At 37.2% G+C, this 15,167-nt stretch overlaps 2 protein-coding genes across 3 annotated transcripts in view; both read right to left on the bottom strand.

Annotated features, from left to right (window-relative positions):
- The window catches only part of LOC149793050 (properdin-like), a 220,677-nt gene that overhangs the window by 55,753 nt on the left and 149,757 nt on the right, over positions 1 to 15,167 (bottom strand). The window lies entirely within an intron of this gene.
- The window catches only part of LOC149793056 (uncharacterized), a 37,332-nt gene that overhangs the window by 7,148 nt on the left and 15,017 nt on the right, over positions 1 to 15,167 (bottom strand). Inside the window, exons 7-11 of one of the 2 annotated variants that reach the window (XM_089966279.1) lie at positions 15,062 to 15,160; positions 13,996 to 14,095; positions 5,239 to 5,283; positions 4,433 to 4,615; positions 2,737 to 2,919 (exon numbers count right to left, since the gene is read on the bottom strand). In XM_089966279.1, coding sequence (XP_089822405.1) covers positions 2,737 to 2,919; positions 4,433 to 4,615; positions 5,239 to 5,283; positions 13,996 to 14,095; positions 15,062 to 15,160 — 610 coding nt within the window. The remainder of the gene's footprint in view (positions 1 to 2,736; positions 2,920 to 4,432; positions 4,616 to 5,238; positions 5,284 to 13,995; positions 14,096 to 15,061; positions 15,161 to 15,167) is intronic. The other variant, XM_089966280.1, reaches the window with a different exon arrangement.

Genomic DNA, 15,167 nt, shown 5'->3' with positions numbered 1-15,167 from the left:
AGCAGCATAAAGATGGACAGTAGAAACAAAACTATATATAGTAGCAATATGAGGTTGGAAGGTTGCAGGCTTTAGCTAGACAGTAGCAAGATAAATCTATACAGTAGCAAGATAAGGCTAGACAGTAGCCACATAACGCTAGACATTAGCAAGACAAATCTAGACAGTAGCAAGATAAAGCTAGACAGTAGCCAGATAACGCTAGATAGTAGCAAGATAAAGCTTGATGAAACGAGATAAAGCTAGACATTAGCAAGAAAAACTAGACAGTGTCATGAAAGCTAAAAGGTAGGAAGAAAAATCTAGAAAATAGCAAGATAAAGCCAGAGAGCATTTGTATGCAGGACAGTAGGATGAATTCTAGAAAGTAGCAACATAAAGTAGACAGTAGTAACATAAAGCTAGACACTACCAATATAAAGTTAGACAGTACCAACATAAAGCAAGAAGGTAGCAAGGTATATGTTGACAGTAATAAGATGCAGCTAGAGATTAGCAAGAAAAACTAGAGAGTAGCAAGATAAAGCAACATAGTAACCAGACAAAGCTGGACTGTAGCATGATAGGGATAGACAGTATCATGTATGCAAGACATTAGCAATATATAGATATATTGTAGCTACTTAAAGCTAGAAAACAGCAACATAAAGGCAGAGAGTAGCAAGATAAAGCTAAACAGTAGCAACATAAAGCTAGACCGTAGTAAGCGAAAGGTAGAAAGTAGAAAGATACAGCTTGTCGGTAGCATGTATGCTGCACAATAGCAAGATAAAGCTAGACAGTAGCATGTATGTTAGACAGCAGCAATATATATAGATAGTAGCAACATAAAGCTATGCAGTAGTATGATAAGGCTAGACAGAAGAAAGATCATCCAAGTGTGTAGCAACATAAAGATATACAGTAGCAAAATAAAATTAGACGGTAGCAATATAAAGGTAGAAAGTAGCCTGCAAAATAAAGCGAGACATTAGAAAGAAAAAGCTAGAAAGTAGCAAGATAAAAACAAACATTAGCAATATTAGGATAGACAGTAGCATTATAAGGTTAGACACTAGCAAGAGAAGTCTGAACAACATCATATATGCTAGTCAGTAGCACGCATCCTACAAAGTAGCAATATGAATCTAGACAAAAGCAAGATAAAGTTAGACTTCATCAACAATGCTAGACAGTAGCATGTATGCTAGAAACTTCATCGACAATGCTAGACAGTAGCATGAATGCTAGAAATTAGCAAGATAAAGATAGACAGTAGGAAGAGAAAGCTAGACAGTTCCATATGTTGTGCTTCACAGTAAAATGTATGCTAGAAAGGGGCAAGATAAAGCTAGACAGTAGCAATATAAATCTAGATAGTAGCAAGGAAAATCTAGATAGTAGCACGATAAATCTAGATAGCAGCAAGATAAATCTAGACAGTAGCAAGATAAATCTAGATAGTAGCAAGATAATGTTAGACAGTAGCAAGATAAATATAGATATTAGCAAATTAAGCTAGACAGTAGCATGCAAGATATAGCTAGACGGTAGCAAGATAAAGCTAGATATTATCAATATAAAGCTATTCCGTAGCATGATAAAGGTGGAAAGTAGATATATATAGCTGGACAGTAGCATGTATGCCAGACAATAGCAAAATAAGCCTAGACAGTAAGATAAGCTGGATTTTCTCATGCATGCTAGACAGCAGCAAGATATAGTTCGACACTGGCAACATAAAGCTATACATTAACATGATAATTCTAGACAGTAGCAAAATCCTCCAAGAGTATAGCAGCATAAAGCTATACATAATCACGATAAAACTAGACGGTAGCAAAATAAAATTAGACGGTAGCATGCAAGACAAAGCGAGGCAGAAGAAAGCAAAAGCTAGAAAATAGCAAGATAATAACAGACAGAAGCAAGAGATAAACAGTAGCATGATAAGGCTAGACAGCAGCAATATATGTCTAGGCGGTATCATGTATGCTAGACAGTGGCATCTATGCTACAAAGTTGCAAGATAAAGCTAGATAATAGCAAGAGAAAGCTAAACAGTATCATGTATGCTAGACAGTAGCATGTAAGCTAGAAATTAGCAAGATAAGGTTAGAGAGTAGAAAAATAAAGTTAAACTGTAGAAGGTCAGGTTAGACATTAGCATGTATGCTAGGTAACGTAGCAAGATAAAGTTAGACAGTAGCAAGAGAAAGGTATAGAGTACCATGTGTGTTTGACAGTAAAATGTATTCTAGAAAGCAGCAAGATAAAGCTAGACAGTAACAAGATAAAGTCAGACAGTAGCAATATAAAGATAGTATCAACTTAAAGCTAGATTGTAGCAAGATAAAGACAGACTGTAGTAAGATAGAGCTATACAGTAGCATATATAGTAGCATATATACTAGAAAGTAGCAAGATCAAGATAAACAGCAGCATGTATGCTAGATCGTAGCACGATAAAGCTAGATAGCAGCAAAATAAAGCTAGAAAGTAGCAAGATATCGCTAGAAAGTAGCATGTATTCTAGAAGTTAGCAAGATAAATTTAGACAGTAGCAAGATAAAGCTAGATAGTATCAATATAAAGCTAGAGAGCAGCAAGACAAAGTAGACAATAGCAATATAAAGCCATGGAGTAGCAAGATAAAGCTGGACAGTAGCAATATAAAACTAGACAGCAAATAGATAAAGCTAGACAGTGGCATGTTTGATCCGTATCTGTGCGTATTTGTTTTTGACGAAAACTCACTTTGACATGGCTGTAAATTTGTACAACTATGCATTTCCATGGACGAACCAGGGCAGTCACTTCTTAGGGTAGTTGAATTAGCCTCATAGCAGTGTCTCATACGGACTTGGCTGCCACTTCCACAGGTTGATGGACACTGTGACCATACTGACCAATCACTCCACGAGTTTAATGGTGTACTATCTTCTCAATAAAAATCAATATAAATTTTATATAATTTCGAACATTCCAATATTAAATACCATTTAAATTGTAAAGAACATGTATGTTGAATATTGAAATTATTAAATATCGAGATTCATTGGATCACTGTGCTGTTTGGACGTTTGATAGAATTTTAAAGAATACTTGGGATATAATTCAGAATACTGTAGGTTCATCTAACATTATCACTTTGTAACTTAGAGGAATGAACTAGACACACACACACACACACACACACACACACACACACACATATATATATATATATATATATATATATATATATATATATATATATATATATATATATATATATATATATATATATATATATATATATATATATATATATAGATAGATAGATAGATAGATAGAATCAAAATTATGTTCTCTTCGTATTTGAGCTAATTTTGATTAGTATCAACTCGTACAAAAGATGGCAACTAACCAGAGGTATTTTCGAGAATAAGGTGGTGGCTTAGTGAGGTCTATAGAAAGGGATGTTAAGAACATACCCCACAAATCTAATGATGTAGATGGGGGTTGCTTTCCAGATAAAAGTCAGGATGAGACTAATATATGTCTACCGAGAGTATATGGTAAATCAGAAATTATTGAACTTCCATGAGTGGAGCATTCTTCTTTGAAAGCCTACAGTGTATTGAACATTAAGCTACACTACCCCCTCTACGTTTCTTAATACTGTACTCCTGGTTTTGTAAGATAAAGCGTGACAGCAGCGAGATAAAACATGACGGTATCACGTGAGCTAGACAGAAGTACGATAAACTAAACAGCAGCAGGATATCGCTAGAAAACAGGGAAATACAGCTAGACAACAGCTAAAAAAGCTAGACAGCAGCAAGATAAAGTTGGACAGCAGCAAGATAAAGCAAAATAGCAGCAAGATAAAGTAGACAGTAGCAAGATATAGATCGACAGCAGCATGATAAAGCTAGAGAGCAGCAAGAGAAAGCTAGACAATAGCACGATAAAGCTAGACAGAAGGTAGATAAAGCTAGACAACAGCCATATGAAGCTAGATAGCAGCAACATAAACCTAAACAGCAGCAGATTAAAGCTAGACAGTAGCAACATAAAGATAGACGCTATCATGCATACAAGACAGCAGCACGATAAAGCTATACAGCAGCAAGATAAAGTTAGACAGCAGCCAAATAAAGCTAGATAGCAGCAACATAAAGCTAAACAGTAGCAGATTAAAGCTAGACAGCAGCAACATAAAGATAGACGTTATCATGTATACAAGACAGCAGCAAGATAAAGCTATACAGCAGCAACACAAAGTTAGACAGCAGGACGATAAAGCTAGAGAGCAGGACGATAAAGCTAGATAGGAGCAAGATATAGCTAGACAGCAGCAAGATAAAGGTAGACAAAATCAAGATAAAGCTAGACAACATCAAGGTAAATCTAGACAGTATCATGTTTGCTCCGTTTCTGTGTATATTTGTATGTGGCGAAAACTCACCTTGGCATGACTGTACATTTGTACAACTACTCATTTCCATGGACGAGCCAGGGCAGTCACTTTTTAGCGTAGTTGAATTGACCTCATTGCAATGTCTCATACGGACATGGTTACCACTTCCACAGGTTGCTGAACACTGTGACCATACTGACCAGTCACTCCACGAGTCTATTGGTTGACTATCTTCTCAATAAAAATAAAGATCAATATTAATTTTACATAAATATTGAATACCAATTAAATTGTGAAGAACATGTATGCTGACTATATACTGTAACATTTGATCCGTATTTAGACATTTAGGCTGTCTTAAAATGCCTAATACTAATCACCAACTCGAAACGCACAATCACTCAGTTTTGGTTCATTTAGGTCAACTATCAAAAAATGTTAGAGAAGATACATGCACATCTTAATCATTATCTGTGTTAGAATTCTGAAACTGCACACTAATATATATATGGGTATGTCATATATATTTCTTGTCAATTGAACATCTATCAGGGGAACGTATATCGGAAATCTCCATTGTGTTTCCACGAAGCTTATACAACGGGCGTATACCTCACATTTTCCAATTGAAATGAAAGAAAAAATAGTAAAATAAACGTGTCTCATAAATATTTTGTACTTTGTACGAACTGTACATTCGTTTTCTCGATCTATCTTTCCATCGATATTTCGCTTGTGTCACGTTTTGAGATACGTAAACGATAATATTCAATGCCTCATTATAAGGCAACAACGCCGATTTAGGGTTGCTTGTTATCTTTACAATGTTTAAAATTGACTGAAGAAATACACACTCGCTCGGGCTATTGCTGCGAAGAGGTCTTGAGCCTTATGTTGGTCTGAAAATATTAAAATGATAAGTTTGGTTTAAATCAGTAGATACCTTCAAGCAGATAAATAAGTATCACAAATAATAAGTTGTATGTTACACTATGGAAATGCATACCTGATAACGTAAGAAAAATATGATATCTGTCGTAATGTTGACATAAATGTATGTTATTCACGTTCAATTAGGTAGCATTTTTACTGACTGCTTGCCACGGAGATTTGTTTAAATTCTGTATCCACAAGGACTAAAAGAGTAAGGTACAAGAAAAGGAAGTTGGGAAGACTATCAGAATGATGAGGACGACAATAATTAAGATGAAAATGTCCATGGCGATGATCAATTTTCTTTTTTATTTATCTACGATTTAAAATACATAAATTACAAAACAAAAATAAAATTGAAATCGAGCCATTGAAGTAACCAACACCACAGTATCAATTTTGAGTTCAGTGTTGGGCTTGTCGCCTTCCTTCATACTGGCTGGTTGCTGATATTGCATTGATCAAACATTTTGTCTCACGGAGTTATGAATTTTATATACATATATATATATATATATATATATATATATATATATATATATATATATATATATATATATATATATATATATATATATATGTGTGTGTGTGTGTGTGTGTGTGTGTGTGTTACTGCATTTGTACGGGTAAATATGAACGAGTTTTTTTGATGGAGATCCTGCACGACTTTGGGAGTGCAGTATATCATCCGACAAAACGAGTTCATATTTTCCCATATAAATGCAGTATCCTTTTTTATATGTTAATTTTCTTATTATACCCAAGGCTTATTATGTAAACAAAAATACGTTACAAGAAACAATGTAACTGAATGTATACCGTATTCCAAACTAAATACACCACCGCAGATTCATCATTGCAAACAACAACATTATTAATTCGCACATAACTCCGCAAGGATAAATTAGAACTTAGTCGCGGGCTAGACATAACGTTTGGAAGAAAATGGCGTGTCGTGTCTACTTAAAATTGAAATTCTGAGTCATAGTGTGAATGAATGCGCATTGCAACAACTTTTCCATTTGGTTTGGAATGAATATATTTTGGTATTTTTGTCGATTCTACGAAATTTCGTGATGATGGACTGGATTTATTTGTGACAATTCCACATGAAATATATCGGATTGAAGCAGCGAGGGAGAAACTTGTTGACATCTGCAAATGTGTTTTTGTTTCTGTCGATGAATGTTTGAAATCATAATTTGGGAAATATATGAAGTCTTTCAATTACAGTTATCATAAAGACGCTATGCAATGTAATGCTTATTTCATTTTCAGTGCATTAACGAAGCTGTAATTGCCCTTAGAATATATTCGAAATTTGAGTACAATTTCGAAATGTGTAATAAAGATTGAGAACCGATGACATGTCTCATGTAATTTGAATTTGAAGAACTAAGTAAGTACATTTTGAGAACATTCAGGATGTAAAACTGTAAGTATATTTTTTGCCATTCTTATTACCAGCTAAAGAAGAGAGTTTATTCCGTCACATGCATGCTATTTGTAAGGCCCCTGTCCGGCATCTATAGCTAAATCTGAAACATTGTTTCAAAAATGTTAACACGGAATGTGCTAAAGTAGATGGTATGTGGCCGTCCACGAAACATCTACTTTAGTTCATTCAGAAAAAAATTTAATGAACCAAAACGTAAAGGGCACATTACGCGAGTGTACATGGTTTGTTTACAAATCAAAAGTGATGGCGTCTGCGTCCATATTTTGTTTACAATAGAAAGTAGTTCCTTTATGCACGTGAATGCAAAATGAATTGAACGCGAGTTCAAGATCGTAAAATATTGCCCGATTCTAACACTGTAAAGTTAACGGATAAAAAAGGAGCATATAATATATGTGTGTGTGTGTTTGTGTATGTATGTGTGTGTGTGTAAAGAAAATATTGCGTATAGTTTTGTGCAACAAAATAAATATTCCATTAACACATTTGTTTACTGTCTTGTACAAATTGTTGATGTTTAAAGTTTAATGCCATTTCTCAGTCCGTTATAGCGGTCAATATAATTGACTGTGGAACAGCCTGTGAAAACCTCAATAAGAACACCGTGTAACATTTTTTTTTTTTTGTTCCTGGGTAGCAAGTGTTATTTCCTAATTGCTTATACCTCCAAATATAGAGACAATGGCTATTATTCCCCAGAAACGCTGCTTTCGTGACCAGGACAATGATATTTTTAAATTTACCTATTTTCTAGAACATTCCAGATAGATTCAGTGCTGGGTAAACTTGGCATAACTTCTAGAAATTTCTTGAACGTTCCAGTAATATAAATAGTAATATAAATACAGGGGCCTTAAGTCCACCATTTCAGTTTAGTTCCAGCTGCCTATGTGGATACATATCTGCATTTCTCTGAGATGGCGCCAAAAGGCTGCAAGCATCCGGCAGACGTATTTTGCTATGTCTGTGGCCAATTTATCATGACAAAAGCGAGAAAGTACTCTGTGGAAGCATCTGCTAAGATGTGTGAGACCTACAAGGCATATTTGGGCATGCTCCATATTTGTGTGCTCATAGACCCACTTTTCAGAACCACAGGCTTTATTTTGTGTCCGGGAGTGATGCTCTCCCATTTGATATCTCAACAATTTTTTCAGAAAGTGCAACCCGATAACCAGGTCATTCAGATCGACTTTCTTTTTGGCTTATTATTCCAAAAATGAAACTTCAGCGGTCGATAACACGCATTCCTCCTGATTTTTCGTGTGTTCCTAAACAATGCGTATTATAGCCGGGATCTCCTCATTGTTTTGTTCCCACATCTACGTCGACATTTATCCAGCCTCTACCTTAATCGGGTCTTGACATTTTTCCACTTGAGGCGCTATATTTAAACTTTCGTTGGTGCTATCTGTCTCGGCTTTCAAGGCGACATCAGTTGAGTCATAGAATAGACTGTATCTATGTTCTTTAGACCTAATGATATTATATTGATGTATAAAGTGGCAGTGCTCGATTGTCGTAAGAGTGCAGGTAATTGACTCAAAGGACGAATTATAGTAATGTCAGAGCCAATTGAAGGCTATGACATGTGCATGTCCAAGGAATGGATGTTTCTTGAGATCACATACCAGATTTTGTTTTGTTCTCTGTGTGGGTGGGCAGAAACAGTGAAACGGTGAAACGGTGCATACATACAAGTGCCGCATGCAGTTTCTTAGCGTTTTGGTCATCATCGTTCTGGTAGTAGAGTCATTCAATTTCATGCCTGTCCATACCTCCCACTTACAAACAGTGACCTGCTCCCCAAAGTAGTGTTTAGCACCGATGCTAGCCTTAGGTGCATCTAGACGCGCGTGCTTCTGATCCTCCTTTTGCGAGCCGTTTCCATAAGTGAATCGCTGATAGTCTACAGCGGCCACGTGGAGCTCAGACATAATTAGACTGCTATTGCAATGCATTGTCTTTGCATGGCAGTAAACATGACGCACGATTCTAATATAATTTCACAACCAATATCCCACCATGGTCCACTTGATGATAGATTGGATCGCGTCTATTGCTTCCGACATGATTATCTCTTGCTGACCACTGGTCAAAACACCTTTCAATTATCGTCACCGCTTCAGTTTCATGAGCGGTGGGGTAGGGGAAAGTTACCAGTTCTGAGAGTCACATTTTATTTTATATATCGTTAACAATGAATGGGCCCATAATCCGAAATATTTTTCATCACTGTTGACCCTTTTGAATGATCCTAGTCACTGTGGTATGATCTCTATGGGCATGTCGACGATTCATTGGTGGATCTTTTCAAATTGCTTAGTGGTAATTTGCACGTTGGAGTTTTATCTGACAAAGCAGAGGAATCTGAAATAAATGGTTATGCATGTCTATTATATATCCATCTTTACGGCAGTACACAAATACTATGTCAAATATAGAGTGTATGCCATGCCAGTGCATGCCATATATTGCCATGTTTTCTCAAGGATGTGAGGATTGTCAAAACTAACGGTAAGCTGGTTATTGTTGCGCGGCATTTCTGATTGTGCAGGCTGGATGTCTTCTAGCTTATATCTAGCCCGTTAATTAGTCTATTGGTAGAAGCAGTATATGCATTTAATTGGATATCAGCCGTTTCGTTTTGTCCACACATTGTCTGAAGCTCTTGTGGTCTTTGTAGTGGAACAAGCAAACTGGTCATACGTCCTTCAACACCTCTCGCTTGCGTTCTCGACAATTCTTCCTCTGCAGTGGAAAGTCGCGCCGACCTGCCATGGCGACCTCTGGATGTCAAAACTTTCCACCGGCATTGCTTTCTGCTTTCATGCCACTGTCAGACCAAGCGACCGTACATGATGAGCAGCCATTCCTGGTATTGTTGCCATATCATGCGCGCAAACTTGGGCTGTATCATTTCGTAATCCAGTAAGAAGCTATTGATGGAGTATGAGACACATGTTTCTCCAGTGGTCTTGATTATTTATGAGAGGTCGCTTAGGTGAACTCATACTCCATCCTGTCGCCCAGGGTTGACGGTTGACAGACATGTATGACTCGAGGAGTTCAAAATAAAATGCACGTGAGATTTGTTCCCGCAAGCGTCAGTTATGATTTTATCATCTTTTACGTCTGTTCTGCAAAGCTGACGTACATCTCCATGATAGGTTGTTATACTCTGCAGCTTTAGTTTTGTCTTTTAGATGTGTCTTTTGGAGTCACATACACTTGAATCGTCAATGGACGTTATCTCAGCCACAGATATTGATTGTCATCCTATTCACGATCGAGCGACCTAATCTTTTGATGAAATTCCGGTTGATTTTCGCCAACCTTGAATGCCAGACGGGTAGTCGGTGAAATGATAGAGCCATACAAAAGCGTACAAGAAGTTGCTGGCTGTGGCCAATTGCATTTGATTTACTCGCGATTATAACTGAGTGGCGGGTGTCTTTCATCTCGATCGTTCTCGTCGATGGTTGTAGGGATTAAATTTGTGTCCGTTCCGATCCTGATCCAGTGTATTGAACGCTGTGATTGTATGTAGAATTGTGGGGATTATAATGATACTATTTGGAGTTTAAAGAATTAAAGCGTCGCAATAACGTCAGAATAGAAGATACAGAAGTAACGGGTTTAGAAATATTTCTAGACCAAACAGACACGTAGACAAATGCTCATTGAAGTACGTATCCATCTGATAAATTTCCGGCCGGCTTCAAACAATATGAAATAGGTGACAATAGCGACCAAGAAGCCCGAGATCTTTGATGAGATGTAAAACCATAAATAAATGATTATTCTCTCTCCGATATGTTTAGAATGACACTTTCTTGTTTACAAAGACTATACAAGGTCTTTTCCGTCCGCAGTAAAAAATCAGCTTTTCTTCTGCCGCCACTCTACGTGCGGTAAAATCAGAAATTCTGTGCTTAGTTTTTGTGCATGCCGTATATTGTACTTCTTGTCAAAAATGTAGCAATCACATTCGCTGTGTTGAGAACATGCATTTCTCGTTTTTTTATTACAAGTGCAACACGATAGATCTCTGAGAAAAGTAGAATTCTACGTTTGACACTTTGTCCCGCAATTAGATGCTCATAAACCATCAGAAGTGGAGATTCGAAATCCACTGGCGCATTCGATCTTAAATCCGATTATAGCTGATAGTTTTATCGGAGGTGGGTGGGTAGGTGATCAAAACATTAAATTCTCGTACAATTATTATCAGCGCCTTAGACATTACTACTTTCTACCTCATAACTAAACAAACGAAAGAAAAAAGTCCTTTGATGTGAAGAAGCACTTGCTTATTTGGAAAGCAATTGTGTATATAACCCAGTATGGATTTATGGTCTTTACCCACTACTGGAACTCAAAATGTTTGCTGATTATCCAGAGATGACCACAGTCGGAATGTCTGATGCGAATTAGAGACTATAACAAATCATCTAACTCCGACACAAGCTTGAGCAAGAGCGAGAGACAAAGATTATTCTGTACAAAGTGTGCCACAGGACTGGTAATGCTTTTGAATGCACTGATATTGCCTCTGTAGCATGCAGTCTCTGAAAATAATCCTACAGGGTAGCCTTGCCCCAGTTGTTGTGGGTTTTCTGGGAGCAGTTCTAATATGCGGACTAGCTCTGTTTACAAGTAAATTGATCAGTCGATGCCTACAGGTAAAAGCCAACACGCAGAATGAAATCCTAACGGAAGCATAATGAAAAATGAAATCTCAGACCACATCTCTAGAACTTTGTCAGGTGGTCACGACTCCCATGTAGTGTTTCGATAAGTTTTGGATGCGATTGAGAAACACAATCAACTGAAAGCTGAAATCCGTCTTGAGTTCGGCAAAATACGCGCTATTCTGTCATGCAGTTGTTTCAGAGGATAAAAAGAAACTCATCCTGCAAGCTTCTGAGCCAGATAGCCGCTTCATTTGTCATGCGCTGGCTGGATACGCACAGCTGCAATGAAGCGATTTCCTGATGTGATAGCGATAAAATCACGAGCGCTGCGAATTGTTAAAGTTAACATAAATTTGCCTTTTCTCTGTTAGGCCATGGTACAGATCTCCTAGTATCTCTGGTTTTACTTGTGTGGTGTCCAGAGGCGGCGTTAGTAGTACTCGGGGCGTAGGGACGACCATGACCGCGCGGGGCCAGAGTATCAGTATCTCCATTGGTATGCTACTGCAAACAATGAGTATGTCTAGACTAGATCAACTTTCGCGATTTGGCGGAGAATATAGCTGGACAAACTCATAAGGACGACCTTAGGCCTGAAGCGCGTGTGGCCCCTCAAGAGGGGGGCCTGGGGCTGTGGTCCCACTTTCCACCCCCAAACGCCGTTCAGGGTGATGTCTTTAAGCACGTGACTTCTCTCATCTCTTAAACGTTGTATGCACGACGCTCTATGGTCCAACTATCTACCTATATATTAGCAGCATCCAAAGATCATTCGAGTGTTCTAGACGCTGAAAAAAACACTATAGAACGATATTGACCAAAAGAGCTGACATTGATCAAAATGTTTGTGCGACCCCTTGTGCATGTAAACATAGCAAAAATAAGTGTGTGCTGGCGGTTTCTTCTGAGTGTGACGGCTAAGTCTATTTTATTACGATAGTAAATAGTGGATCGACGCGTGGGTGATCCAGCTTTGGTTCTCTCCTGGTCTTTACCTTCAATAAGCTTGCCTTAAGACAGAAGCTGTCTTAAGAGGGATCGGGTTTGGAGCATGAACAAAGTAAGCGCTTCTTTTCTAGGAAAAAAGAGACGCTAAAAATTGGTGAGGTAATCGATGGGCTTCAAAACCAGCTAATATCGGAGTCGATTGGCCCTTTGCCGTCTCCCCTCCCACTGCTTATATAAATATTTTGCAGAGGGGCATGGGCGCTATTTGTTTGTCGAAAAGAAATGGTTTTGCGTTGCGTACAATAATACTTTGTTTATTAAACGTAGGAAATATATTTTGAGTCATACATTTGTATTGTTAAATAAGTTGTCTCTGCAGCTTTGTATTGTATTGATTTTAAGGTTGAATTGGATCTTTTGAAGTACTGTGAGTACATTAAGATAAAAATCATATTGTGTTAGATTATGTCGTTTCCGAAAGTCTATTGTGACCCACGAGTCATTTTAACGGCCGTCTCCGCACATTAGCCTATAACGATATTGAATGGAAACTACAATGTTTTCTGTTGTCACAACTTTAAATTTTATCAACAAATGAAAGAATAAGAACCAGACTCGGTATGGAGGTTCGCTGGTGTGCATCATTATAACTTCATCCGTTTTTGTTGCGGCGACTTTCATGTGCTGCCTTAAAAAAACAGAATGAAAGTTCTTTCGAGCTCGGTCAACAAGCAGTAGATGCACTCTGCTGTAATTCTTGTTACCATTGTTTTGATCGGTGCTCGGAATCAAGGATTACTTAATCTATGACTTTTTCCTTTTTATTTTCAAATGTATGTATGTATGTATGTATGTATGTATCTACCTATGTATGTATGTATGTATGTATGTATGCATCTATGTATGTATATGTGTGCATGCATGCATGCATTCATGTATGTATGAATGTATGTATGTATGTATGTACGCATGCATGCATCTGTCTGTAAGTCTGAATATTTTTTTGTCGGTCCAACCATCCAACCATCTACACAATCCGTCCGTCCGTCAGTCAGTCCATCCATCCATCCATCCATCTATCTATCGATCTATCTATCTATATATTGATCAATTTATTTATCTCGCTCTCTTTCTATCTATCAATCTATCTACGTATCTATCTATCTCATTATATATCTACATATCTATGCATCTGTGTATGTATGTATGTATGTATGTATGTATGTATGTATCTGTCTTTACCTTATCTATGGTACTCTTATATTTTCCAAAACCCGACCAAATATATATCTGAATTATCCCTCCACTTGTCCAATTCTATATAACTATCTATCTGTCCAATTCTATCTATCTAGATGTCCAATTATATATAAGTATTGTGATTGTATAACATCTACTGTAATCATGTTATGAAAGAAGCAGTGCTATTACGTTTTATTATATCTCGCTATTTTCTCCTATTTGTCTTGATTGTGGCTACTAGCCAATACTATTATGTCGTTAAAATGATTGTCATTATGTAACTAGCATATGTGAAGGCGTGTAAGGTGTAAAACAGAGATAGATTTGCAGACCTTCTAGGTTGCAGAGGAATCCAGTACAGGTTGTGATCACGTAATGAATTTGCTGACACGACTTGATATTTGGCAAGTTAGGATGTACGCCAACTTGATTCTGAAATTTCAAAAAGATTTTTCACTCATATGCCTAAACTACTCTCGACTTTCCCTTTTTCTGTCTCGTGTAAATCTATGTATGTATGTATATATGTATCTATCTATCTACCTACATGCTGTGGCATGTATAGGTGTAGATATGTATGCAGATATCTCAATGTCGATCCGATTTTGCATATATCTAATGTTTACTTACTGCACACTAGACCACGTGATCCTGCGAACTAATATGATGATACTTTAAATCAAATATGCATTGATGGTATTGTAATGAATCTTGGTTGTTTGTTATTGTGTATTTACGTCTACGTTTTTAGCTTTACAACATTTTAATATAACTTTTTGTGATGATAGGCAGTTGGTGCACGGAAGATATTTATTAAACTATGTAATTATCCACTTGCCAGGGCGAGATTTCATAATGTACACGAGACAATATTATAACATGGAACACTTTCGTAAAATTGACCCTTTCAGACTTCTTATCATAAGGAATTATCGGGATATTGTCACGTATCAGTGTTTAGTCATTTCATATAGAAAGAAAAACTTTTGTGTATTGGGTGTTTCGGTAATGTTTTGAGGCATGTGGCATAAAATACCGATCTTCGTCTTGGAAAAGCGGACTGATAAGGCGCAGAAGCAAGAATAGCGTAGCAAGCGTTAAAACAAGCTCGTGAATGTGCGGTCACAAATTGATTAAAAGCAAATTATTTTTAAAATCTGAGGATCTGCTTGGCATATATGACAGAACATTAAGACAAATTATGTCATGTATGCTTAGATTCCTAACACCTTAACATCCGTTATCCGTGTCTCTATTAAATGAACACTACAGATATACAGACTAGCTTTGCAATTTTAGTAACATGGTAACTAGGGAATTTCATCGAAAAATTAGGTGATAATTTCTAAGCTGAATGCTTTTACATCTACAGAAGAATAGCTAAGCAATATAACATACGTTCCGACATTTCCGACTTGATCCAGAATGACTACAGCAGGCGCTGAACGGAAGTACTGGACACTGATCGCTGCCTTGATGTGATGCTGTTATGCACACCTGCAAT

This window comes from Sinohyriopsis cumingii, chromosome 8, assembly GCF_028554795.1.
Source record: "Sinohyriopsis cumingii isolate HCF-2022 chromosome 8, ASM2855479v2, whole genome shotgun sequence".
NCBI classification, from domain to species: domain Eukaryota; kingdom Metazoa; phylum Mollusca; class Bivalvia; order Unionida; family Unionidae; genus Sinohyriopsis; species Sinohyriopsis cumingii.
Note: the sequence above shows the minus strand (reverse complement) of the source record. Positions and strands in the feature narration are given on the sequence as shown.